General features: G+C 42.3%; 1 protein-coding gene across 6 annotated transcripts in view; it reads left to right on the forward strand.

The window, feature by feature from the left end:
• Positions 1-3313: 3313 nt before the first annotated feature.
• ATXN10 (ataxin 10) overlaps positions 3314-22692 on the forward strand; it is a 140137-nt gene continuing 120758 nt past the window's right edge. For 4 of the 6 annotated variants that reach the window (XM_067530942.1, XM_067530944.1, XM_067530941.1 and 1 more), the window contains exons 1-3: positions 3314-3682; positions 10991-11182; positions 15739-15821. In XM_067530942.1, the coding sequence (XP_067387043.1) occupies positions 3486-3682; positions 10991-11182; positions 15739-15821 (472 nt within the window). In that variant the 5' untranslated portion in view covers positions 3314-3485. Of the gene's footprint in view, positions 3683-4886; positions 4983-6683; positions 10308-10990; positions 11183-15738; positions 15822-22692 lie in introns of those variants that run through there. The other 2 variants (XM_067530945.1, XM_067530943.1) reach the window with 2 other exon arrangements.

The following is a 22692-nucleotide window of genomic DNA, read 5'->3' on the forward strand; positions in this document are numbered from 1 at the left end:
TACAGTACTGTGTTTGGCTCTGGTCACCCTACCTTAGGAAGGATTGGCAATAATAGTGGTGGTCCAAAAACTAGTGTTAAAAATGATTAAAGGGATGTAAAAACTGAAAAGGTTGGAACTATTTCTGAGAGGACTGCTGTCATGCAACTGGGGGAAGAGGATATAACTCCATCACAGGGAGGACACTAGCTGCTGGTTACTTCTGGCAGCGGGCAGTGCTCCACCTCTACTCCAACGAGTCCACCATAGCCATGAAGAACAGTTATGTTGCCCTGGCAATGAGCGATGAGGAATCACTTGAAAAGGTGGAGGAGGAGAAGCCATGTACCCCCAAGGCTGGGAGGATCACAGCCACCACTCCTAGGAGAAAATGTAAGGCACTGGTGGTTGGTGACTCTCTTCTGATAGGGATGGAGGCACCCATCTGTCAGCCTGACATGGCATCCTGGGAGGCATGCTGCTTGCCAGGGGCCTGTATCCAAGATGTTCTGAAGGGATTGTTGAAGATCATCCAGCCCTCTGACTACTACCCCATGCTGTTCATCCATGTGGGCACTAATGATACTGTGAGCTATGACCCTGAGCAGATCAGAAGTGACTACAGGCTCTGGGAGTAAGGCTGAAGGAGTTGGGGGCTTAGGTGGTGTTCTCTTTGATCCTTCTGGTCAAGGGTAGGGGCCCAAGCCAAGACAGATGCATCCTGGAGGTGAATGCCTGGCTGTGAGGATGGTGTCACCAAGAGGGCTTCGGCTTCCTTGACCACAGGATGTAGTTCCAGGAAGAAGGACTTCCCATCTGGGAAGAGATGGGGTTCATCTCTCAAGGAAAGGGAACAGCATATTTGGATACAGACTAGCTAACCTAGTGAGGAGGCCTTTAAACTAGGTTCGATGGGGACAAGTGACAAAAGCCCACAAGTAAGTAAAAAAAACATGGAGACCTGGGAGAAAGGTCAGAATCTGCAGGGAGCATGGGCCATTATAGAAGGGATAAGGGAAAGACAAGAGAGAACATATGGGGGAAATCAAATCTGTAACTTAGATGGGTATATACTGATGCGAGAAGTATGGGGAATAAGCAGGAAGAACTTGAAATGCCAGTTAATAAACATGTCAAACGTAACATTAATATGTCAAACTATGACATAGCTGGCATCACAGAGACTTGGTGGGATAATACGCATGACTGCAATATTGATATGGAAGGATACAGCTTGCTCAGGAAGGACAGGCAGGGAATAAAGGGAGGAGGCATTGTCTTATATTTTAAAAATGTATACACTGGGACTCAGGTTGAGATGGAAATAGGAGACAGACTTGTTGAAAGTTTCTGGTTAAAGATAAAAAGTAAAAAACAAGGATGATGTAATGGTAGGGGTCTACTACAGACTACCTAACCAGGAAGAAGAGGTGGATGAGGCTTTTTTTAAACAAATAGCAAAATCATCCAAAGCACAGGACTTGATGGTGATGAGTAACTTCAGCTACCCAGACATCTGTTGGGAAAATAACATGGCAGGGCACAGATTATTCAAAAAGTTCTTGGGAGATATTGGAGACAACTTTTTTATTTCAGAAGGTGAAGAAAGCTACTAGGGGAGAAACTGTTCTAGATTTGATTATGACAAATAGGGAGGAACTGGCTAAGAAATTGAAAGTGGAAGACAGCTTGGGTGAAAGCGGTCATGAAATGACAGAGTTCATGATTCTAAGGAATGGTAGGAAGGAAAACAGCACAATAAAGATAATGGATTTCAAGAAGGAAGACTTCAGCAAACTCAGGGAGTTGGTAGGTAAGATCCCATGGGAAGCAAGTGTAAGGGGAAAAACAGTTAGAGAATTGGCAGTTTTTCAGAGACATTATTAAAGGCACAAGAGCAAACTATCCCACTGTGTAGGAAAGATAGGAAGTATGGTAAGAGACCACTCTGGCTTAACCAGGAGATCTTCAATTATCTGAAACTCAAAAAAGAGTCCTACAACAAGTGGAAACTAGGTCAAATTACAAAGGATGAATATAAACAAATAACACAAGTATGTAGGGACACCCCGAGGAGAGGTGAGGTAGGAGCCAGGAACAGCTGACTATAATCCGGCTGCACTGCTGCCTGAAAATAGGTTGGCATGTTATGGCTGGATCCCTGTGGATCCAGTGGTGGAACCTTCTGACACTGCTAGGATTAGTTAAAGTTAAAGCTTTAAGTCATTAAAAAACAAATTGTCAACATCACATGTCAAAAATATCCTCAAGTCAAACTCTAATAAGCTCTCAAGCAGCATTTTTCTTATTTTGTCTCCTTGTAAATTTAAATTATTATTGATGGAAATATTTTTGTCACTATTTGTGTGTATGGTGAAATCAGTGTTTACGGATAAAAATTAAATCCTTCCAAGCCTACCTTTGAGGCAGACTACATGGTAGCTGGACTTTGTTGTTTTGGCTAGGCCTGCTCTACAGGTGCATACATTTGAATAGACTTCTCTGTTTGAACTTGAACACATGTCCCTGCTTGTTGAAGCCTTCAAACTGTTTGAGGTTTAACAAAGTGGAGTTGGGGTTGCTCTGGATTAGCAGGTTTTAGTGCTTGAAGCTACAAACATCCCTCTGTTAAATTTGGTGTTGCATAACTTAATTACACATTTGCTGAGTTTGGATTTTTTGTTTTTACTTCTAATAATGTTATTTAATGTTATTTATATGTTTCTTATGCACATGCATGTAATTAAAATGTTACACGCATACACATGCATTTATATACACATTTGGGGGGGGGGGGGACTGTCCATGAATTATGTAACACTTTTTTTGGTGATTTTCAAGACCTACCGCCTCCCTTGTAATACTTTATGACAGTGAAACAAACATTCTGTCATGCAAAATTAAGGACCCACCCATTTAGTAATACATTATGTAATGTATGGATGGACCTCCTGTACAATGATCTACAAGCATGCATACTAATATCGTACAGATCTGCACATGTACATGCACACTTACCTACATGCATGTACACTCATAAATACAGGTATCACGAATCTTTACACCTATCTGTACACATGCCCATAGGTATCACACAGCTACACCTGTGCATATACAGATAGCCGACTGCCCACCTGCAGGTGTATCACCCCTATCTGCACACACATCGATGTTGGTGCGGGCGTGCATGCACACACCTATCTACACTCCTGCATGTGCGCACCTCGCTACACAAATGCCCAGAGGCATCACACGTATCTACGACGCTCACAGGCCCGCGCGCGCACGCACACACACACACACGCCCGTGGGTATACGCGGTGCACGTGGGACAGACAAGTCAGTGCACACCCGCCTGTCCATGTCTCACACACGTACCCCCTCACGTCAGGCCCGCCTCCCACGGGTGTGGCCGGGACTGGGGCGGGCCCGGGCAGTCCCTACCTACCGAATTTGCGCTGCGCCGCTCGGCCGGGGCCGGGGCGGAGCTGGGGGCGAGGTGCCCGATGGCGGCGGCGGCGGAGGCCGGGCCTGAGGCGGCGGCCGGGAGTGAGGAGGCCGGGCCTGAGGCGGCGCTGCGCGCGCTGGCCCAGCAGCTGGGACGCGCCGCCCGCGCGGAGCGGCTGTCGGAGGCCGCGGCGCCCCTCAGCTGCCTGGAGACCGTGCGGCGGCTGAGCGGCCTGCTCCGGGGGGCGCGGCCCAGGTACCGCGGAGGAGGGGCCCCGCGCCGGGCACGTGGGGCTGCGGGTTGTGAGTGCGCCGGCCCGGCCCGGCCAGGCCGTCGGGGGTCCCGGTCCCGGTCCCGGCCCGGGCGGTGCCTGGGGGCTGGCGGGGCGGGTGTGAGTGTGAGTGTGAGTGTACGTGTACTGGGGAAATGGGGGGTCCGGGGTGTGTGTGTGTGTGTGTGCTGCCGTGTTTGTGAGGAGGAAACACGGAGCAGGGCTGGGCCTTGGGGTGTGTGTGTGTGTCTGTGTGTAAAAGCGCGCATCTCTGGGTGTGGGTAGATGGTCTGTTCCTGGCCACGAGGGGAGTGTGGGGCTAGCGTGGTTAGGGGTGTGAGTGGGGCAGGTGTGGAGGGAGTGCAGTGTGTGTGTGTGTGTGTGTGTCGGGGGGGCAGGTGTGGAGGGAGTGCAGTGTGTGTGTGTGTGTGTCGGGGGGGCAGGTGTGGAGGGAGTGCAGTGTGTGTGTGTGTGTCGGGGGGCAGGTGTGGAGGGAGTGCAGTGTGTGTGTGTGTGTGTCGGGGGGGCAGGTGTGGAGGGGGCAGGTGTGTGTGTGTGTGTGTCGGGGGGGCAGGTGTGGAGGGAGTGCAGTGTGTGTGTGTGTGTGTCGGGGGGGCAGGTGTGGAGGGAGTGCAGTGTGTGTGTGTGTGTCGGGGGGGCAGGTGTGTGTCAGTGTGTGTGTGTGTGTGTGTGTCGGGGGGCAGGTGTGGAGGGAGTGTGTGTGTGTGTGTGTGTGTGTGTGTGTGTCGGGGAGGGCAGGTGTGGAGGGGGAGTGTGTGTGTGTCGGGGAGGGCAGGTGTGTCAGTGTGTGTGTGTCGGGGGGGCAGGTGTGGAGGGGGAGTGTGTGTGTGTCGGGGGGGCAGGTGTGGAGGGTGTGTGTGTGTGTGTCGGGGGGCAGGTGTGGAGGGAGGCAGTGTGTGTGTGTCGGGGTGCAGGTGTGGAGGAAGTGCAGTGTGTGTGTGTGAGGGGGGCAGGTGTGGAGGAAGTGCAGTGTGTGTGTGTGTGTCGGGGGGGCAGGTGTGGAGGAAGTGTGTGTGTGTGTGTGTGTGTGTCGGGGGGGCAGGTGTGGAGGAAGTGCAGTGTGTGTGTGTGTGTGTGTGTGTGTGTCTGTGTGTCAGGGGCAGGTGTGGAGGGAGTGCAGTGTGTGTGTGTGTGTGCAGGTGTGTGTGTGTGTGTGTGTGTGTGTGTCTGTAACTGGGGCAAAGGAGTCTGTGGTGGTGTGCTACAGGTTTCAGTCCAGAGGAGTGAATTCCTCCCGCCCTCTCTAGGTAGCCAGGGCTAGTGGTAAGCTCCTGACCTGTGCAGGGTCTCTGGGTTCAGGGCTTTCTTGCTGCTCATTGGAAGGGCTGCTTTGAAGTCGTGTACAGTTAACAAGGATGGCTGCAAGCCGGGCTATACAGTTCATAAGTGTCTTTTGTTGTCGATCTGAAACTTGTACCGTCCTTGTGCTTTGCTTACCTGCTGGGTCTGGGTCGGTCACATGAGTGGCTCTGAGGAAAACCCGACCAGACCTGTACAGGGGCCCTTTTGCAGCCCTACCTTCTCTAATGCCCTAATGAAGATGTGCCCTCCTCTGTGAGGCCCCTTGCTAATGAAGCAGAGGAGTGACCTGCCAGCCGTCACTGCTGTTTTGGGGTCTGACAGGTCATGGTAATACAGTAGCTCCCTCCCTAGCTGTATTCTCTTTCTGCTCTGTGCATAGATGCTGGGAGTATCCCTGCTTGCATACCAGAGGTGGACTGGGGTGGCTGAGGGAGAGGACACTTCTCTGCCTTCACTTCTTTCTGCTCCCTGCATGGGGGTCTCAGTGTAGGGAGACAACCACTTTTTTCTCTCCAGGCGTTCGCTAATTACTTTTAGGCCTTGTCTAAGTGTGATTTAGCCACAGGTGCAGACCGCTACTGTAGACACAGTTTACACTGGAGTAGCACAGGTTTGAAACTGGGCTAAGGTGCAGCAGTGCAAATTGTTTCTGTGCTAGCAGTTTGCATCAGTGCAGCAACATTAGTAGCTAAAATCCAAATGTAGACAAGGCCTTTGAGTGGGTGCAAGAACATACTTGTTAGAGGCCAAAGTGATGGTTTGCCAAAAAACTAGAAAGTGAAACTGACAACTTTCATAGAAATTAAACAACTCTGTCAAAAGTAAACAAATGGGGAAAAAGACATCTGTTCATTTTATTGGTGTCTTAAATCTTACACACAGGAAAGAATTCAAACAGAATTGATTTATTTTGGTTTTCATGTAATTGGACCCATATAAGCAGGTCTTGCACTGATGTGGTGCTGCATTGACTTCAGTGGCTCTGTGTGAGTGCAAGGGTTGACCCATGTGGATCCAGTTACAGGACTGGGGGGACACTTGCTTGTAGCTCATCTGTTGAAGATAAAACTGTAGGTTATTTGGATATTTGTGTTCTTAAAAATCTAACAAATCTACACATGGCTTTTCAATTCATTTTCTTGATCTTATATGTTCAAATTCTACTTCCCCTAACCTGGGGTACGTCTACACCTTGAGTTAATATTCTAAGGTGGAGGAAATATAGCTTGATGAGAGCTAAAAATAGTGTATCCACAGCGATGGGAGGGGCTAGTTGCAAGATTTTCTAAATCTAATCTTGCTAGATACATGCTTCCTTAGTTTTTTATAAATGTGTATATATACCCATTCTTTTGTGTGTGTGTGCGCACGTGCACGCACGTGCATACATGTACAAAAAATAATTTTTCAATTCCTCCTCTCCCCCGCCCCCTCGAGAATAGATTTTGGGGAATGATTTACAGGAAATGTGTTTTTAACATGATCAGGCTTGGGGCTCAGTGTGGTCTTATGCTGAATCAGGGCTCAAGATCCAGATTTGATTCCCTGTCGTGTCACAGCTGTTTTGTGTGACCTTGGGAAACTGTCATAATTTGTCTCATTTGCTTCTGTGTGTGTGTGTGTGTGTGTGTGTGTGTGTGTGTGTGTGTGTGTTTAAATACTGCTGTTGGGGAGCTTTTCTAAGTAGAGCTGGACAAATAACAGATTGTTTTTTCCCAATTTTTCAGAATTGTCGTCAAACCAAATAAACAATCATTTTGGGTCGAATAAAGCATTTCATTTTGATTTTGAGCATTTTTTAAATGATTTTGAATTTTTAATATAAAATTGAGGGGAGATAGGAAAAAGTCACTGAATTAAAAAACTCAAAATGTTTAGAAAATGTCAAATTTTATATAGAGGAAAGTGTTTCTTTTGCAGTTCAACTTTTGCCTGAGAATAGTCAGTGAAGTGCCTATTAAAACTTCACCGTCCTGGCTAAGTTACTTGCAAAAAACAATCAAACATAAATGTTTTAAAACATAATAAAAGTTTTAAAGGAACTCTGTCATAGACTGTAATAAACTCGTAGAATACGTTTTGTGAAAGAAAGCTCTTATAAAACCTAAGGCCAATAGCAATTGTTTTACCATAAAAAAAATTCAATGAAACTATTTGATTGTTAAACAAATAAATATTGCCATGCAGTGTTTTAAATATGAACATTGCAACACTAAGAACCAGAAAGTGAAAATAATTATAACCAAATTGATTGCTTTGTTGCCTAAGTGGGGAGGAAGAGGAGCTGCAATTATTTGCATTTGATATGCTTAGGATGAGTCAGGAGCGTGCTAGCTGTTCTCCGTTATGTATTACTTGCTTTGTAGTTGGCGCACTGTCTCTTCTCTGGCCAAGGCTGGGCTTCTAGATTGAAGGGAAGGGAAATAGCTAGAACAGTGGTTCCCAACCTGTGGGCCAAAAGTGGCCTCCTGAGGCTTTCAAAATGGCCTGCGCTCCCCTCTCACGTGTCCCACCACGTGTCCTTGTCAGTGAGAGACCTGAGTCAAGTAAATGTGGTTCTTTTTTGTATTTTAAAACCAAACTAAATAACTGTTTATGCATCAACTGAAACACTTTTCTGTCCTTTCTACTAAGGGACAAATTTTGCACTGTTTTAGATCCTTTAGTTCTTTGTCTGTTTTTTTAATATCTGAAAGCTCAATTAACAAAAGTAATTGGTAACCAAAATGTAACACCGTAAAGGAAAGTGATTGTGATCAGGTTATTGATCTAGATGTATAGTAGTGACTGTATTGTAAAATTTTTATTTTGCAGCTATCTGGACTCTAATTTCTTAACAGTGATTGAATCACATTTTTATTCATGGTTTGGTTTATGGGGATATGACCATTTTTGATTAAAGTATGACAATTCATTATCCTTTATGGCTGTATATTTGAGGTGACATCAGGCTTTCTTCATGATCAAGCATCACGTTACTGAAACATAATCATCTCTATATGTACCGTGACTATTGTCGTCTATGTCAATTTAACATTTCTTCTCTATTTTTATCTTCTTTTGGCCCAGTGCTTAGCTTGGAAGGTATTTCTCGACTGCCTCTCTCAAGATATAGCATTTAAATGCTCCTTTGATCTTGTGTGCACCTTAAATTCATCTAAGGGTCAGAGTGACTGGATCTAGGTTTTCTATGTCAGCTGCATCTGGCTGGTGGTGTTGGATTGAGTTAAACACTCTGTTCTTAAAGTCACACCATGCCCACTTTCTTGTGTTGCTGAGTTTCACCAGTATTTATACTGTGTCAGATATGAAATATTGACAGCCTTTAATCTGTCTCATTCATCCCCTCTCTAAACATAAATTTTTTTGGGGAAAAAAGTGTGCTATATTTTGGAGCTTTTCACACATCTGTGTGACAGAGGACCTGGAGATTTATGCTTGCTGCTTTTGAGAGAGAGGTGTGTAAGTTCTAGCATCACATTTTAGCATCAGTTCCCTTCATCTGCTTTAACTCTGTGAGGGTGGCATAGCCTGTACATAGGAGGAAACCTCCACTCATTTAATTACAGTTCTAACTTCTTTTAGACTGCGCATCATGGCAAGATACTCTCAAGAGTTGCATTGTTTTTTCTCCTCTTCTGTCAGTTACTTGACAAGGTAGACAAATGTAATCTTTCTTCCTTGGCATTCCCAGGAATGCAGGCTAGTATAGTCAATCCCAAACTAGCTGACTCTTTCTTCCATCTCTCTCCTCATCTTGTGAAGTCCCTTGCTCCATGATAATCATTGCAGTAATGCAGAGAGGCCCCAGCTGAGATTGGAGCCCCATTGTGCTACACACTGTACATACACATAGTATGACAAACCTTGCCCTGGAGAATTACAGACTAAATAAAGACAGAGGGTGGGAAGAAAAATACTCCCATTTTAGAGTTGAGGAATTGAGAGAGAGAGAAATTGTGGCTTGCATTTACACATGTAGAAGGTCTGTGGAAGAGCTTGGGATTTGAACCTAGATCCCTGAGCTCCATTCAAGTGTGTTAATCACAAGACTTCTTTGAGCTTATGCTTCCCTGTTGCTCTTGACTTGAAAATTCAATATTAGCCCCATATAGAGCTTGGTTTCATAAGTATAGGGCCTGATCCAAAGCCCATTGGAGTCGATGGAAAGCCTCTGAAAACATGGAGTTAAGGTTGCAACCACACAATGGTGCTGTTTTCCTTGTGCCCTTCTTGAAGTGAGAGTTCAAATCCCTGAACTCACATTTGGGAGGAGGAAACCACGGAATGCACATTTAAAGTTACCACAAAAGATACCCTGGCAATGGGTCATCCATTGAAATTGAAAGGCAATAAATCAAAATTGATAAAGTGCTTATTTACAAAAAAGCATAATAACTGGGTGAAACTCACTGTTACACCAACGGCTTAGTAAGATTCAAACAGGTTTAAACATTTAATGGATTAAAAGGGATCTAGATCTTCATGTTTCAGGCTATAAACTACCCACTAACTCTCTGGGACTAGAAAATGTTTCTCTGGGTTGGTTATTTTATTATGCAGTTTCTTTTTCCTTCATCTAAAACAGTGGCTCTCAACCTTTCCAGACTACTGTACCCCTTTCAGAAGTCTGATTTGTCTTGCACACCCCTAAGTTTTACCTCACTTAAAAACTACTTGCTTACAAAATCAGGCATAAAAAAGCAAAAGTGGCACAGTACACTATTGCTGAAAAATTGCTTGGTTTCTCATTTTTACCATAAAATCATAAAATAAACCCATTGGAATATTATAATGTACTTGCATTTCAGTGCATAGTATATAGACCAGTAGAAACAAGTCGTATGAAATTTTAGTTTGTACTTGTGCTTTTTATGTAGCTTGTGGTAAAACAAGGCAAATATCTGCATGAGCTGATGTACCTACCCCCTGGAAGATTCTGCATATCCTCAGTGGTATGCATACCCCTGGTTGAGAAGCACTGCTCTAAAATATCTGGTGCTGGGCACAGTGGGTCTGAGTTGGTATGACAATTCCTGTGTTCCTACATGATCTCGTGCATCTTCTGTCTATGTAGTAATAGGGCGTGTGATTAGGATGATTTAGGTATGTCTACAATGCCGGGGCTGCACAGATGGATGCAGCGGGATCGATTGTGGAGACCCTCTCAATTGATCCGGCTGACACATTCCCCTCCCCCCCGCGCCCCCGGAAAAGATTAAGGCTGCGTCGACTGGAAGGGTCTCCCATCAACTCAGCGCAGTGGAGACGCCATGATAAGGGAACGTAAGTAAGTCAATGGGAGATATGCAAGCTACAGTACGTAGCTTGTGTATTTCCTGTAGACGGCCGCTGGCAGTGTAGGCCAGGCCTCAGACTGCTTTTGGCCTGAGAGTTGTTACTGAGAGTTGCATGAAAACTAAGGCAGTATGTGACCTGTGCTCATTAATGATTGCTGTTTGCTATGTTGAAAGAATGGTGAGGTGTGGGTGTGTGTGTGTGTAACTTAAAGCTTATGGAGGCTTCTACCCTGTGCTGACTAAAATTGATATTTACCATGAAACTCAATGTTGTTGTGTGGGTTTTTTAAGTCCTCATGATGAACTGGAATGCAGAATTATTTAAACTCTGTTTGGGATATCTTAGAATAAGGTCCTTGATTTCTGAGGAGGGTGGGGTTTTACAGGAATAGAGAGTTTACTCTATATAACTTAAAAAAATTAGAATGGGCATTTTGGATTCTTCCAACACTTAAGAGTAAGTTTCCCCTACTCAAAGATTTGGTGAGTCTGGAAGGTTGTTTTCTTATTGCAGAAATGTATTACAGTATTATGTCAACTCTACAATGTTAAATTTTAAATGAACATGACCTGAATAATAAGGTTTATGACAGATTTTCTTGTCTAAACAATATTTCCCCACCCCATTCATAATCTTCCTTTAATCAGTGCGGTTATACTTGATTTCAGAGAAATGGCAGAAGAAAGTATGTTCCAGAGTGTCCTGGAAATTTTGATGAAAGCCTCATCTGAAGTGGAATTGGCCTGCAAGGATTCCATTGAACTGGTAACTCCAGACACGTGTCTGCTGCTTATAGCAGAATGTTTCAGATGTCTACGGAATGCGTGTGTTCAATGTGCCAAGAATCAACATGTTATCAGGTATAGTTATGATCTTGATTAGCATACACAAATTTTAGAGGGTTTAAATAATGTTTTGGTGCTTATATAGTCTTTTATTTTAACCTACTATGTACTTGTTTGATTTTTAAGTATATTAACAGAATCCTTTAAGAAAATATTTAAATTAAAAACATTATAAAGATTCATAGGTCAGAGTTAAGGTTGCTGGATTCTGATGAAAATATGCATTTTTGTCCTCAGAATGAATAATAGAAGTGTATTATGTGATCAGTATAGTATTTATGATGCCCTTAGCTATTAGTTTTCTAGTTTTTAAGTGGATGGGTTTGTAAATATGATAGGAAATGTATTATTTTGAAATGAAGAGCTGGTTTGAGGTTTTTTTAAAAAATATATATAGGTCCATATCTTGCATGTGACCAAATACATTCAATTTATGTGTGCTCTATCTGGAGTACATTGTACATTTTCACATGTGGACTGTTAGTCTAATATTAATGGATGTGAAGAGCCACATTCTGACTTCAATTATGTAGTCTCATCCCCATTTATTTCAGGTTGCATGGGTGTATTTCAAGCAGAAGTTAGTTTTAATTTCTTAGATTGTCAGTCATCCACTAGGGATTTGGAAAAAACAGAGTAAAAATAAATGTCAGCGAGCCAGTAATGCTTTGCCCTTACAGTACTTTTAATTTTCAAAATGCTGTTAAAATATTAACTAATTAAATCTTAATAGCTAGTCAGAAAATAGCCATATAAAGGATGCTGGTGTTCAGAATCTCAAAAATTACTCTTTCTGGGACTTTTCTAACCTGTTTTACTGAATTTCTGAGAGATATATTATCCATATGACATAATAATTGGAATCTCTGTCCTATATTGGGGCAGAATAGATTGTTAATTAAACAGAACTCCATGAATACTGTAATGGTGTTCAGATGAGGATGTTGCATCTGCTAATTTTCTTTTTCTGAAAAGACTTGCATAACTGAAAAAGGCTGTGAATGGAATTTCCTGGTAATATCAATAAATGATTGTTTAAATATGTTTTATATTTCTGCTTCCTCACTTTTAAATGCTTCAGGCTTCAGTGTTTACTTACATTCCAAAACGAGAGTTGTATAATAGCTTGTGGTTGCATTCTATGACAGCCAACTATTCAAACTGTCTCAAACTATCATAGTTGTCTTTTCATAGAATTAAAAAGTTTATAGGGTGGTTGCCTTATTTCCCACCACAACGATTAAGCACAAATGCATTTAAAATTCTGAAACACTAGAAATTTGGGTGAAATTATTAAAGCCATGTTTGTAAATATTTTCCGGACTCTTAAAGAATTTAAGAAGATTTAAGTCTTTAACTTCTTTAAATATCTTTTTTTAGTTAATTTAGAAATGCAGATTTGTAAGTCTTATAAAAACATACAATCTAATCCACAGTTTCCATAATTATAGCCTATTTACTAAGGGTTTGAATGAATGAACATACCTGCAAATATGAAATATACACAAGCACACAGTTATGTGATGGTTTATTTGAAAAGTAAAAAAGTGGAGGAAAGTGGTGGTATATATTCTCTGTAAATTTACTATGAGGTTACAGAAGTGCACTTTGGGAGCCCATACTCAACGTTGTGGTTTTTTTTTTTTTTTTTTTTTAAAGAAAGTTCAGTGAATTTCAGAAATTGGTTGAAGATGTCAGGTGGCAGCACTTGTCTTCCATGGATTCCTGGAACAAGAATAGCAATGACCGTGCAAGTTTCTTCGTTAGTGTTCCTCAACCTAGATTGGGAAAAGTTACCTCTTATTCATTCTTCACAAAAAAAGGGTGAAAACACTGGAAAAACTCAATCATTTTAAGTCAAACTGAAGCATTTTGGTCGATTTGAAATTAATTTTTGTGAGTCCTTGATTTGGGGGGAAAAAAATTAAAAATGGTTCTGGTTCAAATTGAACTGGATATTTTTTGTTTGTTCGCCTTCCCTTGAATCAAAAATCTATTTTGTTAAGTTCTAATCGCAATGCTCCCATGGCTGATGGTGTCTCCTATGATGTACACCTAAAGAGGACCACAGAATAGCTATGAATTTATTTTTGTTTCTGTGTAGGACCTAAGTATTTATTCTTCAAGTGATGGTCCATGTTGTTTTCCTCTGAGATGTTCTACGCCTGTGCGTGAAGCCGGAGCTTTTCAAAGTAATAGCGTTTGTTGATCCACACGTGTCTTTGCTCCGCCTCATGTTTTCAACTGAGACGATAAAGAGCCGGTCGGGCTAACCACACCCTCAGTTCCTTCTCACCATTGCATGGTCCAATTCAGGCCTCTTTTATTCTCTCATCTCTTGTGACACACTTTCCTAATTTTGGGAAGAAAGACCGTTTTATTCTTGTATATAGTTAGTATTTCGTTATTTTTATAGTAGTTTTAGTGTTAGTAGTAGATTTTAAGGACTTTGGGATGCCGTTTTTGCCATTCCCCCCTGCCCCCAGCACTAGGGCCAGGGTACTGCCTTATGCCAAAGATGCCGGGGTTCAAGATCTGTACTTCCTGCCCTCATTTGTTTTCCATCAGCAACAAGCGCCAACACTGCCTTTACTGCTTGGGGGAAGCCCATGTTGCATCCAGGTGCAATTCCTGCCTCTCCTTCCCATCCTGTAGTCAGGAATGCCAGGCTCTCTGCCTCAAGAAACAACTCATGGAGGTCACCATCAGGCCGCAGTTGGATCCAGGCTGGGGAATCCTCCACTCTGTACATTGGCCTGAGCAGTCGAGTAGTCTGCCTCCTGCCATGGAGCTGTAGTCTGGTTCCGCTACTACTAGTGCTGCGGAGCCCATGCTGGGGCCTAGCATAAGGCAAGGAAGCATGTGCATAAGTATGGCAATAAGGCTTCCTCAAGACCCAAGAAAGGTGCTGCATCCTCCATGGGTTCCAGCCCCGGAGAAGCAGTGCATTCCAGGACACATAAACGTGACAAGAAATCACATGGAACATCGGATCTGCTGGTACCAGTTACCAAAGCACGAACCCGTTCTGGATAGATGCTGCTGAAGTCATGGGAATCATAATTTCTAAGGCAGTCCTTTGTTTCAGCCCTAGTTCTGTCTGTGGAGCGCATGTTGCCGACGCCAGGGAGGCTCGAGTCAGTTCCCGGTCCTCATGAACTGTTTGCCCTGGATGAGTTGAGGTCTCCATATCTCCCAGTACATTCACGTCATAGGAGACCCCGCTCCCTGCATTGGACTTTCTGCCTTCAGCTCGTGTTCCTGAGCTTTCCCCTGTGACTCACCTGGTTCCAATGGCACCGCCATTTGAAGAGGGATCTGATGTCTTAGTGTCCGAGGATTCTGTTGGCTCACAAAGTCCGCCTCTTCTGTACCATCAATGTGAATATCTGAAGGCTCTGCCTACTCAGTGGCTGTATTCCCCCTTTCCTTAGCAAAGGAGTCATTGATACCCTGCTCTGTGGGGACCACCACAGCAACTGCTGGATCTGCCTGGTTGGCCGTACTGTAGTTCTTTCCCCCAGTATCCGCCTTAGGAGCCTTCTCAGTCTGCCTGTGAGGAGTCCCCCATCTTGCCTCTCTGGCATTTGACAAGTAGACCGTGAGAACATGGGTTGGAGGATGCACCAGTTAGCCCAACTCTGCTGTGCCTTGGTCATTTGTCGACTTGGCTCACTGCAAAGAAACTCGCGTTCTTACTGGTACAGTTGGACTCCTCTTTGCTTTAAAGCTTAATTAAAAGGGGCCCAAGTTGTCACTGTAAACATATGCAGAAGTGATAATGCTTTGAAAAAATATTCAGCCCAGATCTAAATTGGCTGTGGCATGTTGCTATGAGAGGAGGTTCATCATAATTAGGTATCCTAGGTACTACAAATAGTAATTCTAGGTAATACAAATAATAATTAATAATAATGTCCCTTATTGTGTTAGTGGTAGAGTGGTGGCTGTAGACAAATGAAGTAACTTGTGTGATTGAAACCAGTTCACACACAGTCTTTGATAGAACTGTTCTTATTGAGAGAGGAAATGTCAACCAGGGAACTGGGATATCCCTTCATTTGTTTGGAAAGTGATACAAGATCTCTAATATCTACCTTGATTGATTCCAGGGATTAACAGAGCAGACTGAATTGAAAAAGAGCCTCTCTAACACTGCTGAAACCCAGTCCATCCCAAATATGCACCTGCTGCACTGGTATCTACCCAGCATGCGTTGGGTGGGTAGGAAAACCCAAATCCTTGTGAGGCACATAAAACTGCAAACTTGTAGCCCGGAACTAAAGTATGGTTATGCTAACAGTCTGAAATATAAAGTAAACCTTTGTTTACAAGTGTCATAGACCAATGCCCAGCATTCTTGGAGGAAATAAGAAAATTCTCTCCCCCCTCCCCATAGGACCTTGCCCGGGGTGCTTGATTCTGTATCCATTGAAGTCAGATCAGAGGCTTCAGTGAGATTGGGATCAACCCTTGATGTCTTGTGATGTAACTCCATACATTCTCTTTTTTTCCCCCCCCTTAGGAACGGTTTAAAACTAAGCTCCTTTTTTGTTTTAACTATATAATAGGAATTTGGGTCTGATTGACGTGTCTGTCCGTTTGATCCAGTTGCTTCATGGATTAGAAGTTGAACAGGAATCGGTATTGGCCGGTAAGAGAGTATGCATTTTGATTAATATGTAACCTACACTGTTTTGAAAATTATTATATTTTATTGCTTTGTGACAGTTTTATAAATTGTAGCATTATGTCCTGAAATCAACTTTACATTTTTCCCATAAATAAGCTAAATGGTTCTTCACTTGGAACTTGGCATGCTAACCTTCTTCCCTAATTTGTATTTAAAAAGAAAAAAAAATGGGTGGACTAAAAAGTGTGAGTGTGAGTGTGAGTGTGAGTGTGAGTGTGAGTGTGAGTGTGAGTGTGAGTGTGAGTGTGAGTGTGAGTGTGAGTGTGAGTGTGAGTGTGAGTGTGAGTGTGAGTGTGAGTGTGAGAGCGAGCTAGGGCTTTAAAGTGGCCTGAAGGAGTGAGGCACCCACATCTGATTTTTCAATGGGAATTTGGTACCTAATTCCTTTGTCAGCTGGAAAATATCAGCCTCAAACCCTTCTCCATATACATTTTTTCACTAGATCCATAATATTTTCCTCCACTGTTCCTTGGCGATTGTTAAGGGGAAGATATGTGGAAATTTCAGTAAAATTACCAGGAAATTTAAACTGCCAAAAATAGTGTGTCTGTAATGCCACCGCTGTTTTTATGCTGTTTGTCTGACTTTTGTCTGATTTGCTATCATGTAGAAATGTGTGTATTTCTCAGACAGTCTAGAAATAATTTTTCTTGGAGTCAGATAAATTACATGGCGGTGGCCTTTTTTACATAGCTGTACCGCTCTTGGTGGCCGATAGCTGCATGATCGATTCAAGCTCCATTCTTCCTTTCAACTGGACATCTAGAGAAGTATTTTGTTCAGAGAGGAGAAACATTCTGTTGGCCCAGTGATTTGACATGAAGTATGGCACCTATTTTTGCACACCCCTTTTACCCTGCCCCCTAAACTCAATTCCCACTAATTAAACTTCAGTAACTTTGTCTTCTCCTACAGCTTTTCTGTGTGTATATGAAAAGGGCCTTCACTTCTTTGCCACTTGAGGTGAGAGAGACTGGGGGAGAAAACATTTGGTTTTCAGCCTGCTTCTTTTTCTCCTTCCCTTTGGAGGAATGAGTGGCTTCCTTGTCTCCTGTGGTTGCTGCTGCTCTTTCCTCTTGTGGAGGGAGTGGAATTAGTGTCACGAGCGGTTTCTCTTCAGACACCTGCATGGGGCTGGAAGGGAGCAGTGGATCCCAACAGACCTCTCCCATAAGATTGCTATGTAAGCTGAAGACAAATTATTTCAGTTCCCTGTTGGTGATTCCTTGCCCACTTCCACCACTGTTCCATCCGTTGATGGGGCCAGGGAAAGATTAGTGATACTAGCAGTGATACTGTGTGGAGGGAGCACAGAGCCCCCATTCCTGTGTGGAAGAGAGGACGACCCAGGGAGGGGAGAACTCTTCACAAAATGTGGAAGGGAGGAGAGGGAGCATGTGGGAGATGAACCTCCAACCATTTCATGGAGCCAGAGAGGGAGGTTTGGGACCCGAGGGAACACTTCATCCCACACCTGACCACTTCACAGGCAAGGGAGAGAAGAGCAGAACTGAGGGAAGGAGGAGTTGGCCATGAAACAATAGGAGCTGCAACTTGGTAGGGTAGGACAGAGGTCCATAGACCCTATCCAAGGTGGTAGAGAGCAATAAGATCAAAGGGTTGACCCCTGGGAAAGCACTCCTCCCCATCCTTACCCCTTCAGAGGATCAGGGAAATAGTGTGAGTAGAGAAGCAGAGAGGGCCATCCTCTCCTATCCCTTCACAGAGTCAGGAAAGGAGAGAGTTTTATTTGCCATCTTCAGCAGTGGCTGTGAGCTATTAACACACTACTTGCAAAAGCTGTGTGAACATTGGGAGGATTCTCACTCTAGTGTGGTATGGTGCTTGTTACTCCCAGGTGTGTGCTGTGATGTTCATGTGCTACCCTGCTGCTGTTGGATCACAAGAAACAGCAGCAAGATATCCTCATCCAAAATCCCCAGAAAACTGACTTGCTGGAAAAAAGAGGCTGAAATACTTAAATGTGTAAAACTATATTTATAAGCCCTTGAAATTTAGAGGAAAAAAAAACTACCAGAAAGTGTTTCTTTAACTGTATTTCAATGAAATGTTTTAAAACTACTTTGTGGTTTTTATCTCAATATACATATCAGCATATGAGTTTGCAGAATGAGAGGAGTTTGAATTTTAAATAAAATTGGAATGCTAACACTGAGAGAGAGACTGCTAAATGCTATATAACATTGATTAATCTGAAAACTGTGGTGTCTTACTCTGTCGGTGAGTGTGTGTGTGAGCAAGAGAGAGAGAACATGGTGAGCAAGGGTTAAATACTGTACTTACATTAGCCCATGAAAGGATTTGCACATGAAAACTGATGAGAGATGAGAAAAATATCTTTAACCCTTGGAACAATGGAGTTTTCCAGACTGCTGGCTACGTGAAAATTGAGGATGGTGTGTACATATGTATGTCCAGTTTCCCAAAAGGATAACACACAAGTCTAATGTGTTTACAAAAGCCAGCATTTATGCTGCACACTTCCACTTAATGCTTGTGAGGAGAAGGGCTGTTAGATTGGATAAAACTTTCAGTTGGATTAAACATAAACCTAAATCAGTTTACCATTCTACTATTTATGTTTTCTCCATTTTCATTATCATGTTTACTAACTATCAAAGATACGTTTTTCCCTAATGGGCTGTCTTATATTTCATATCTGCAATGATGTCCAGGGGTCAGATATACAAAGATACTTAAGAGCCCAAAGATGCAGATAGGTGACTTGTGAGATTTTCTAAGGTTAGCAGGTTAGGAACCGAAGTCCCATTAAAATACATTTTTTGCAGTTGAAAATCCTACTCAGGTGCCTGTCTGTGTCTTTAAGGTGCTTAAATACATTTTGAAAATCTGGCCCTAGATTTTAGCAACATTTCCTTCACTGTCATAGCAAGAGTCTTGATGTAATATAAGCACAGAAATCTAAAGGCTTATCTACGCAAACCAGTAGTTTGTGGCAAGCTGGTATGTGAATCTACTGCCTGTGTGGATCCTACTGGCTTGATATAACCCACTTTAGAATGGCAGTAAATTAAAGCACACTAGGGAATGTTTGGTAGGGTCCACCAGGATGCCGACTGTGTGGTAGGCTAGTGCACTGTAGATTTACACTTCAGCTTGCTTCAAAGAAAGTGTTTGTGTAGACAAACTCTCAGACCTTCTTGTAGGATGAAGAATATTGAATAATTAAATGCTTTTTCTTCTTGAGTTTATTCCAGTGTGAAAACACTCCTCAAAACTCTTGTATCACATAGCCTAAATGAATTTTGGGAACCATATTTGAAACCCTGACTTTGAAACAACATTTTATTTTTAAAAGGGAAAAAAAGTCTCAGTTTTAAATAATAAGCCTTAAGATGTATGTTTTCACTCTAGTTTCATCCAGTGATATCTATTTTAAGTTTTTCAGTGTGGTATGGCAATATTAGTAGGAAAATTCAGAATGTACTATAATTTGTAATAGATAAAAAACACTGAAGTAAAATATATATATATATCCCTGGCAAATACTGTACCACTGTGGTTGGTTTGGGGGGATGGGTGTGGGAAGGAAAAAGTTGGTTTTAATGATGTATTAATGAATAAAGCAGCAAAAAAAGGAAATGCCGTGGTATGTGCTCTGATTGAATAACTGTTGTTAAACCCTGGTTAGATTAAATCCAGACTTCCTTTGCATCTTCTTAACTATGTGACTATTAACCTTTTTTTAAATGTGTGGTACTGTTAATGTAGGGATCATGGTGAGATTCCACAGTCCTAATTCAGATGAAAGCATTGTCTCTTTCTGATGTATCACCAATTTACACTGAGTTGCCAAATATACTTGGCCTTTAAGGACCAGTGTTTTCCAGTTTCTTTTCTTGAGTAGAAACCACATAGCAATATTCTTCTGCAATTTAATATGTCCCTCACACCAAGTGGGTAGGTACAACAGTGGAGAAAATAATATCTGAGTTGTCATGCTCTTAGTTCTTTTTAGATGAACATCATCACACAGATTATGAAGATGGCTCTGATATTCTAGAAAAGCTCAGGTGAAATCGAGTCTGTCAGAAAACTTACTCTCCAAAGACCCACAGACTCTTATTTGCAATGGTTCTTAAAATAAAAAATCTGGCTAATTCATAGACACAGCTATTGGAGATAGTAAAGACCTATTGGGTTAACTAACCCCACTCATTACCAGCCTATCCCTGTAATAATTTCCTAGTGTTTTGTCCAGTCTAGTTTTTAAATACTGTATGTATAGCCATTGAAGGGGCTTTCATGACTTTCTTTCAGAGACCCTTCCATAGGTTTCTAAATAAGTGCTGTAAACTTTTCCCTTTAAGTTTATCCCATTAGTTGTATTTAGACTTCTATACCCCAATTCCTCTCCTCCTACATTTACTGTGAAGTTTGTAACAAAGCCCTCCTGACAGTTTGCTGTGCACTGTGCAGCACTTGGAGTAAGGCAGGGTCTGTGCTCACAGGAGGCTATAGACTAATAAGACACACTCAGGGAATTAAAAACTAGATGAGCATAAGGTGTTGATGTACAGTTACGCTACAGGGTTTGTTTGTATTTTGCTTAGTTTGTTGCTTTAATGATCCATAGGAGCCCTTCAGCTGGTTGGGTTTAAAGCTGATAGGTGACACAGTAGAAGTGTTTTAAAGAAGCAAATGTTAACCTGGCAGCTCCCACTGAAAGAGGGAACTGCACATTCACTCAGTAGAGATAATGAAACTGACAGGGATTTTGCATTTAGTTAACTAAAGCTTTAATCACTGGAGTTTCAGTATAGAAAGTGACTCTTGGCAGCAGGGGGGCTTCTTTTTTCCACAATATTCTGTATTTATCAGCTCCTTCTGAATCCAGGGAGTTGCCTATAGGGGAGATGAGCATCCTAGTTCTGGCTTGCAGGTCTGCTGCAGCTTTGGATGACTAAAGCTTCTGGAAGACATGAGAATTCTCTCTTGCTACTGTGCTCTCTTCCTCTGGCACAAGAGACCATAGTTATTAGGAAGTGGAGATCCTTTCAGCCAATGTTTGAAAGAGAAGGAGGTTATTTACCAGTCAATGTTGTTGTCTGAGTAGACTGTATGGATGAGTCTGTATTTCTGCAGTGCATGTGCTCTTGGTGCCCAAGTTGGTAACTGTCTCAATAGTAGAGTCACAGCTACAGACGTGCTGTCTCACAGATTGAACATCTTGCATGAGGATGTATATGGAGTCATGGCCCATGGACAGTCTCTGAAGAGAGAGATTCTTCTCCCTGGTCTTGCCACCTTAAGCTGTGAAAAACATAGGAAATAGGTGCATTTAAAAAAAAATCCCATAGGCAATAGTGAAAGGCCATTTAACATCTATACATAGTGGATTGGATTTGTTTGGTGATGTCTGAGATTTATGGGAAAATTAAGGAGACAAGCAGACTGATTTAGATGAAAGACCAAGACTACTTTGGGTAGGGATGTAGGTGCAGTGCTTCCTGATACTTCTGAAATGCCATGTAAGGAAGGGTCTGTTATCAGGGAGTGCATCTCATTGACTCTTCAGGCTCATGTGATTGTCACTGTGAATGCTGTCTTCTATGAAAGATATGATGAGGCATGCTCCAAGAGGTTCAAAAGTTGACTCCAGGAGAGCACAAGATTTAAGTCCAACACAAGGCAGGCTCAGTGGGGAAATGCATAGTAGACTTTTAACAGATTAAACAAAACAGTAGACAAAACAACTAAAAATCCATCCCAACAATCTCTTTACTGTGGTGTGTGCAGAAAATGAGAGAACTGACTAGGACAACGGGCTGATACAGCTGCCGGATGAACTTTCATAGATTCCAGAGCCAGAAAGGACCATTGGATAATCTAGTCTGTCCTCCTCCTAAATAACACAGACCAGAACTTCCCCAAAGTAATTCATAGAACATATCTTTTAAAAAAAAAAAAAATCTTAATTTTAAAAATTGCCGATGACCGAGAACTTAATTGAACTTGAGGCAGACCTACATCTCTTTAGCAGCTATGAAGTGGTTCAGTACATTTAATGAATGTACCAGACATATGAAAGATACTTATTAGGAGCCCAAGTAGAAAATCTTTTTTTCTCTTTGTAGCAGATGCTTATTTTCCCCCGTAATAAGTTTTTTATTGTTTTTCAGCAAAATTCAGCAGACCTTTTAGTCAGGGGCGTCAGAGTTCATCAAGGCATTGGATTGCAAGCTTCCAGAATCTGAGTTTGGATTGATGATCTGTCTCTGATGAGATCTCAAAAAAAACCCCAAAACCCTGATACATGAATTTGGGGGTCTGATGATTACCAGAACTGGCAAGCTCTTACCAAAGCTATTAGTACTGTATGGGATGCGTCAGCTTCTCTTCCTGTTGACTTTTGAAAGTAACAGACATGGAATTGTTTTGTTTGTAGACAGATTCACTCAAGGTTTTCATCACTACAAACGATTTTAAGTCCTAAAATTTTGCAGACTTCATGAAAGATTGCAATCACCCAAAAGGAGCAGCAGGGTGGTCAGCACTTCTGAAAATCAGAATACTTACCTGCCTAAATATGGATTTAGGAGCTTAATTTAAGGTGCCTATTTTAAAAAAAAAAATCTTATTCTCTTCCCCCTTCCTAACAGTTTGGAATGGTTGGTTGTTCAGTGTGTTTTAGTTGGCTGGGAAGAGGAATTTAGAATGGAGTATGTAAATCTGAGTCTAAATATGAACAACAAATAACTGTTATAAAAATATAATTATATTAAAATGATATTTTATAAGAAGCAGGTCTTTTAGTCATATTCTGTGTTACTGTTCAATATCGTTTCAG

Source organism: Emydura macquarii, unplaced genomic scaffold (assembly GCF_026122565.2).
Source record: "Emydura macquarii macquarii isolate MOO-44397 ecotype Brisbane River unplaced genomic scaffold, CSIRO-AGI_Emac_v2 contig_3122, whole genome shotgun sequence".
NCBI lineage: Eukaryota > Metazoa > Chordata > Testudines > Chelidae > Emydura > Emydura macquarii.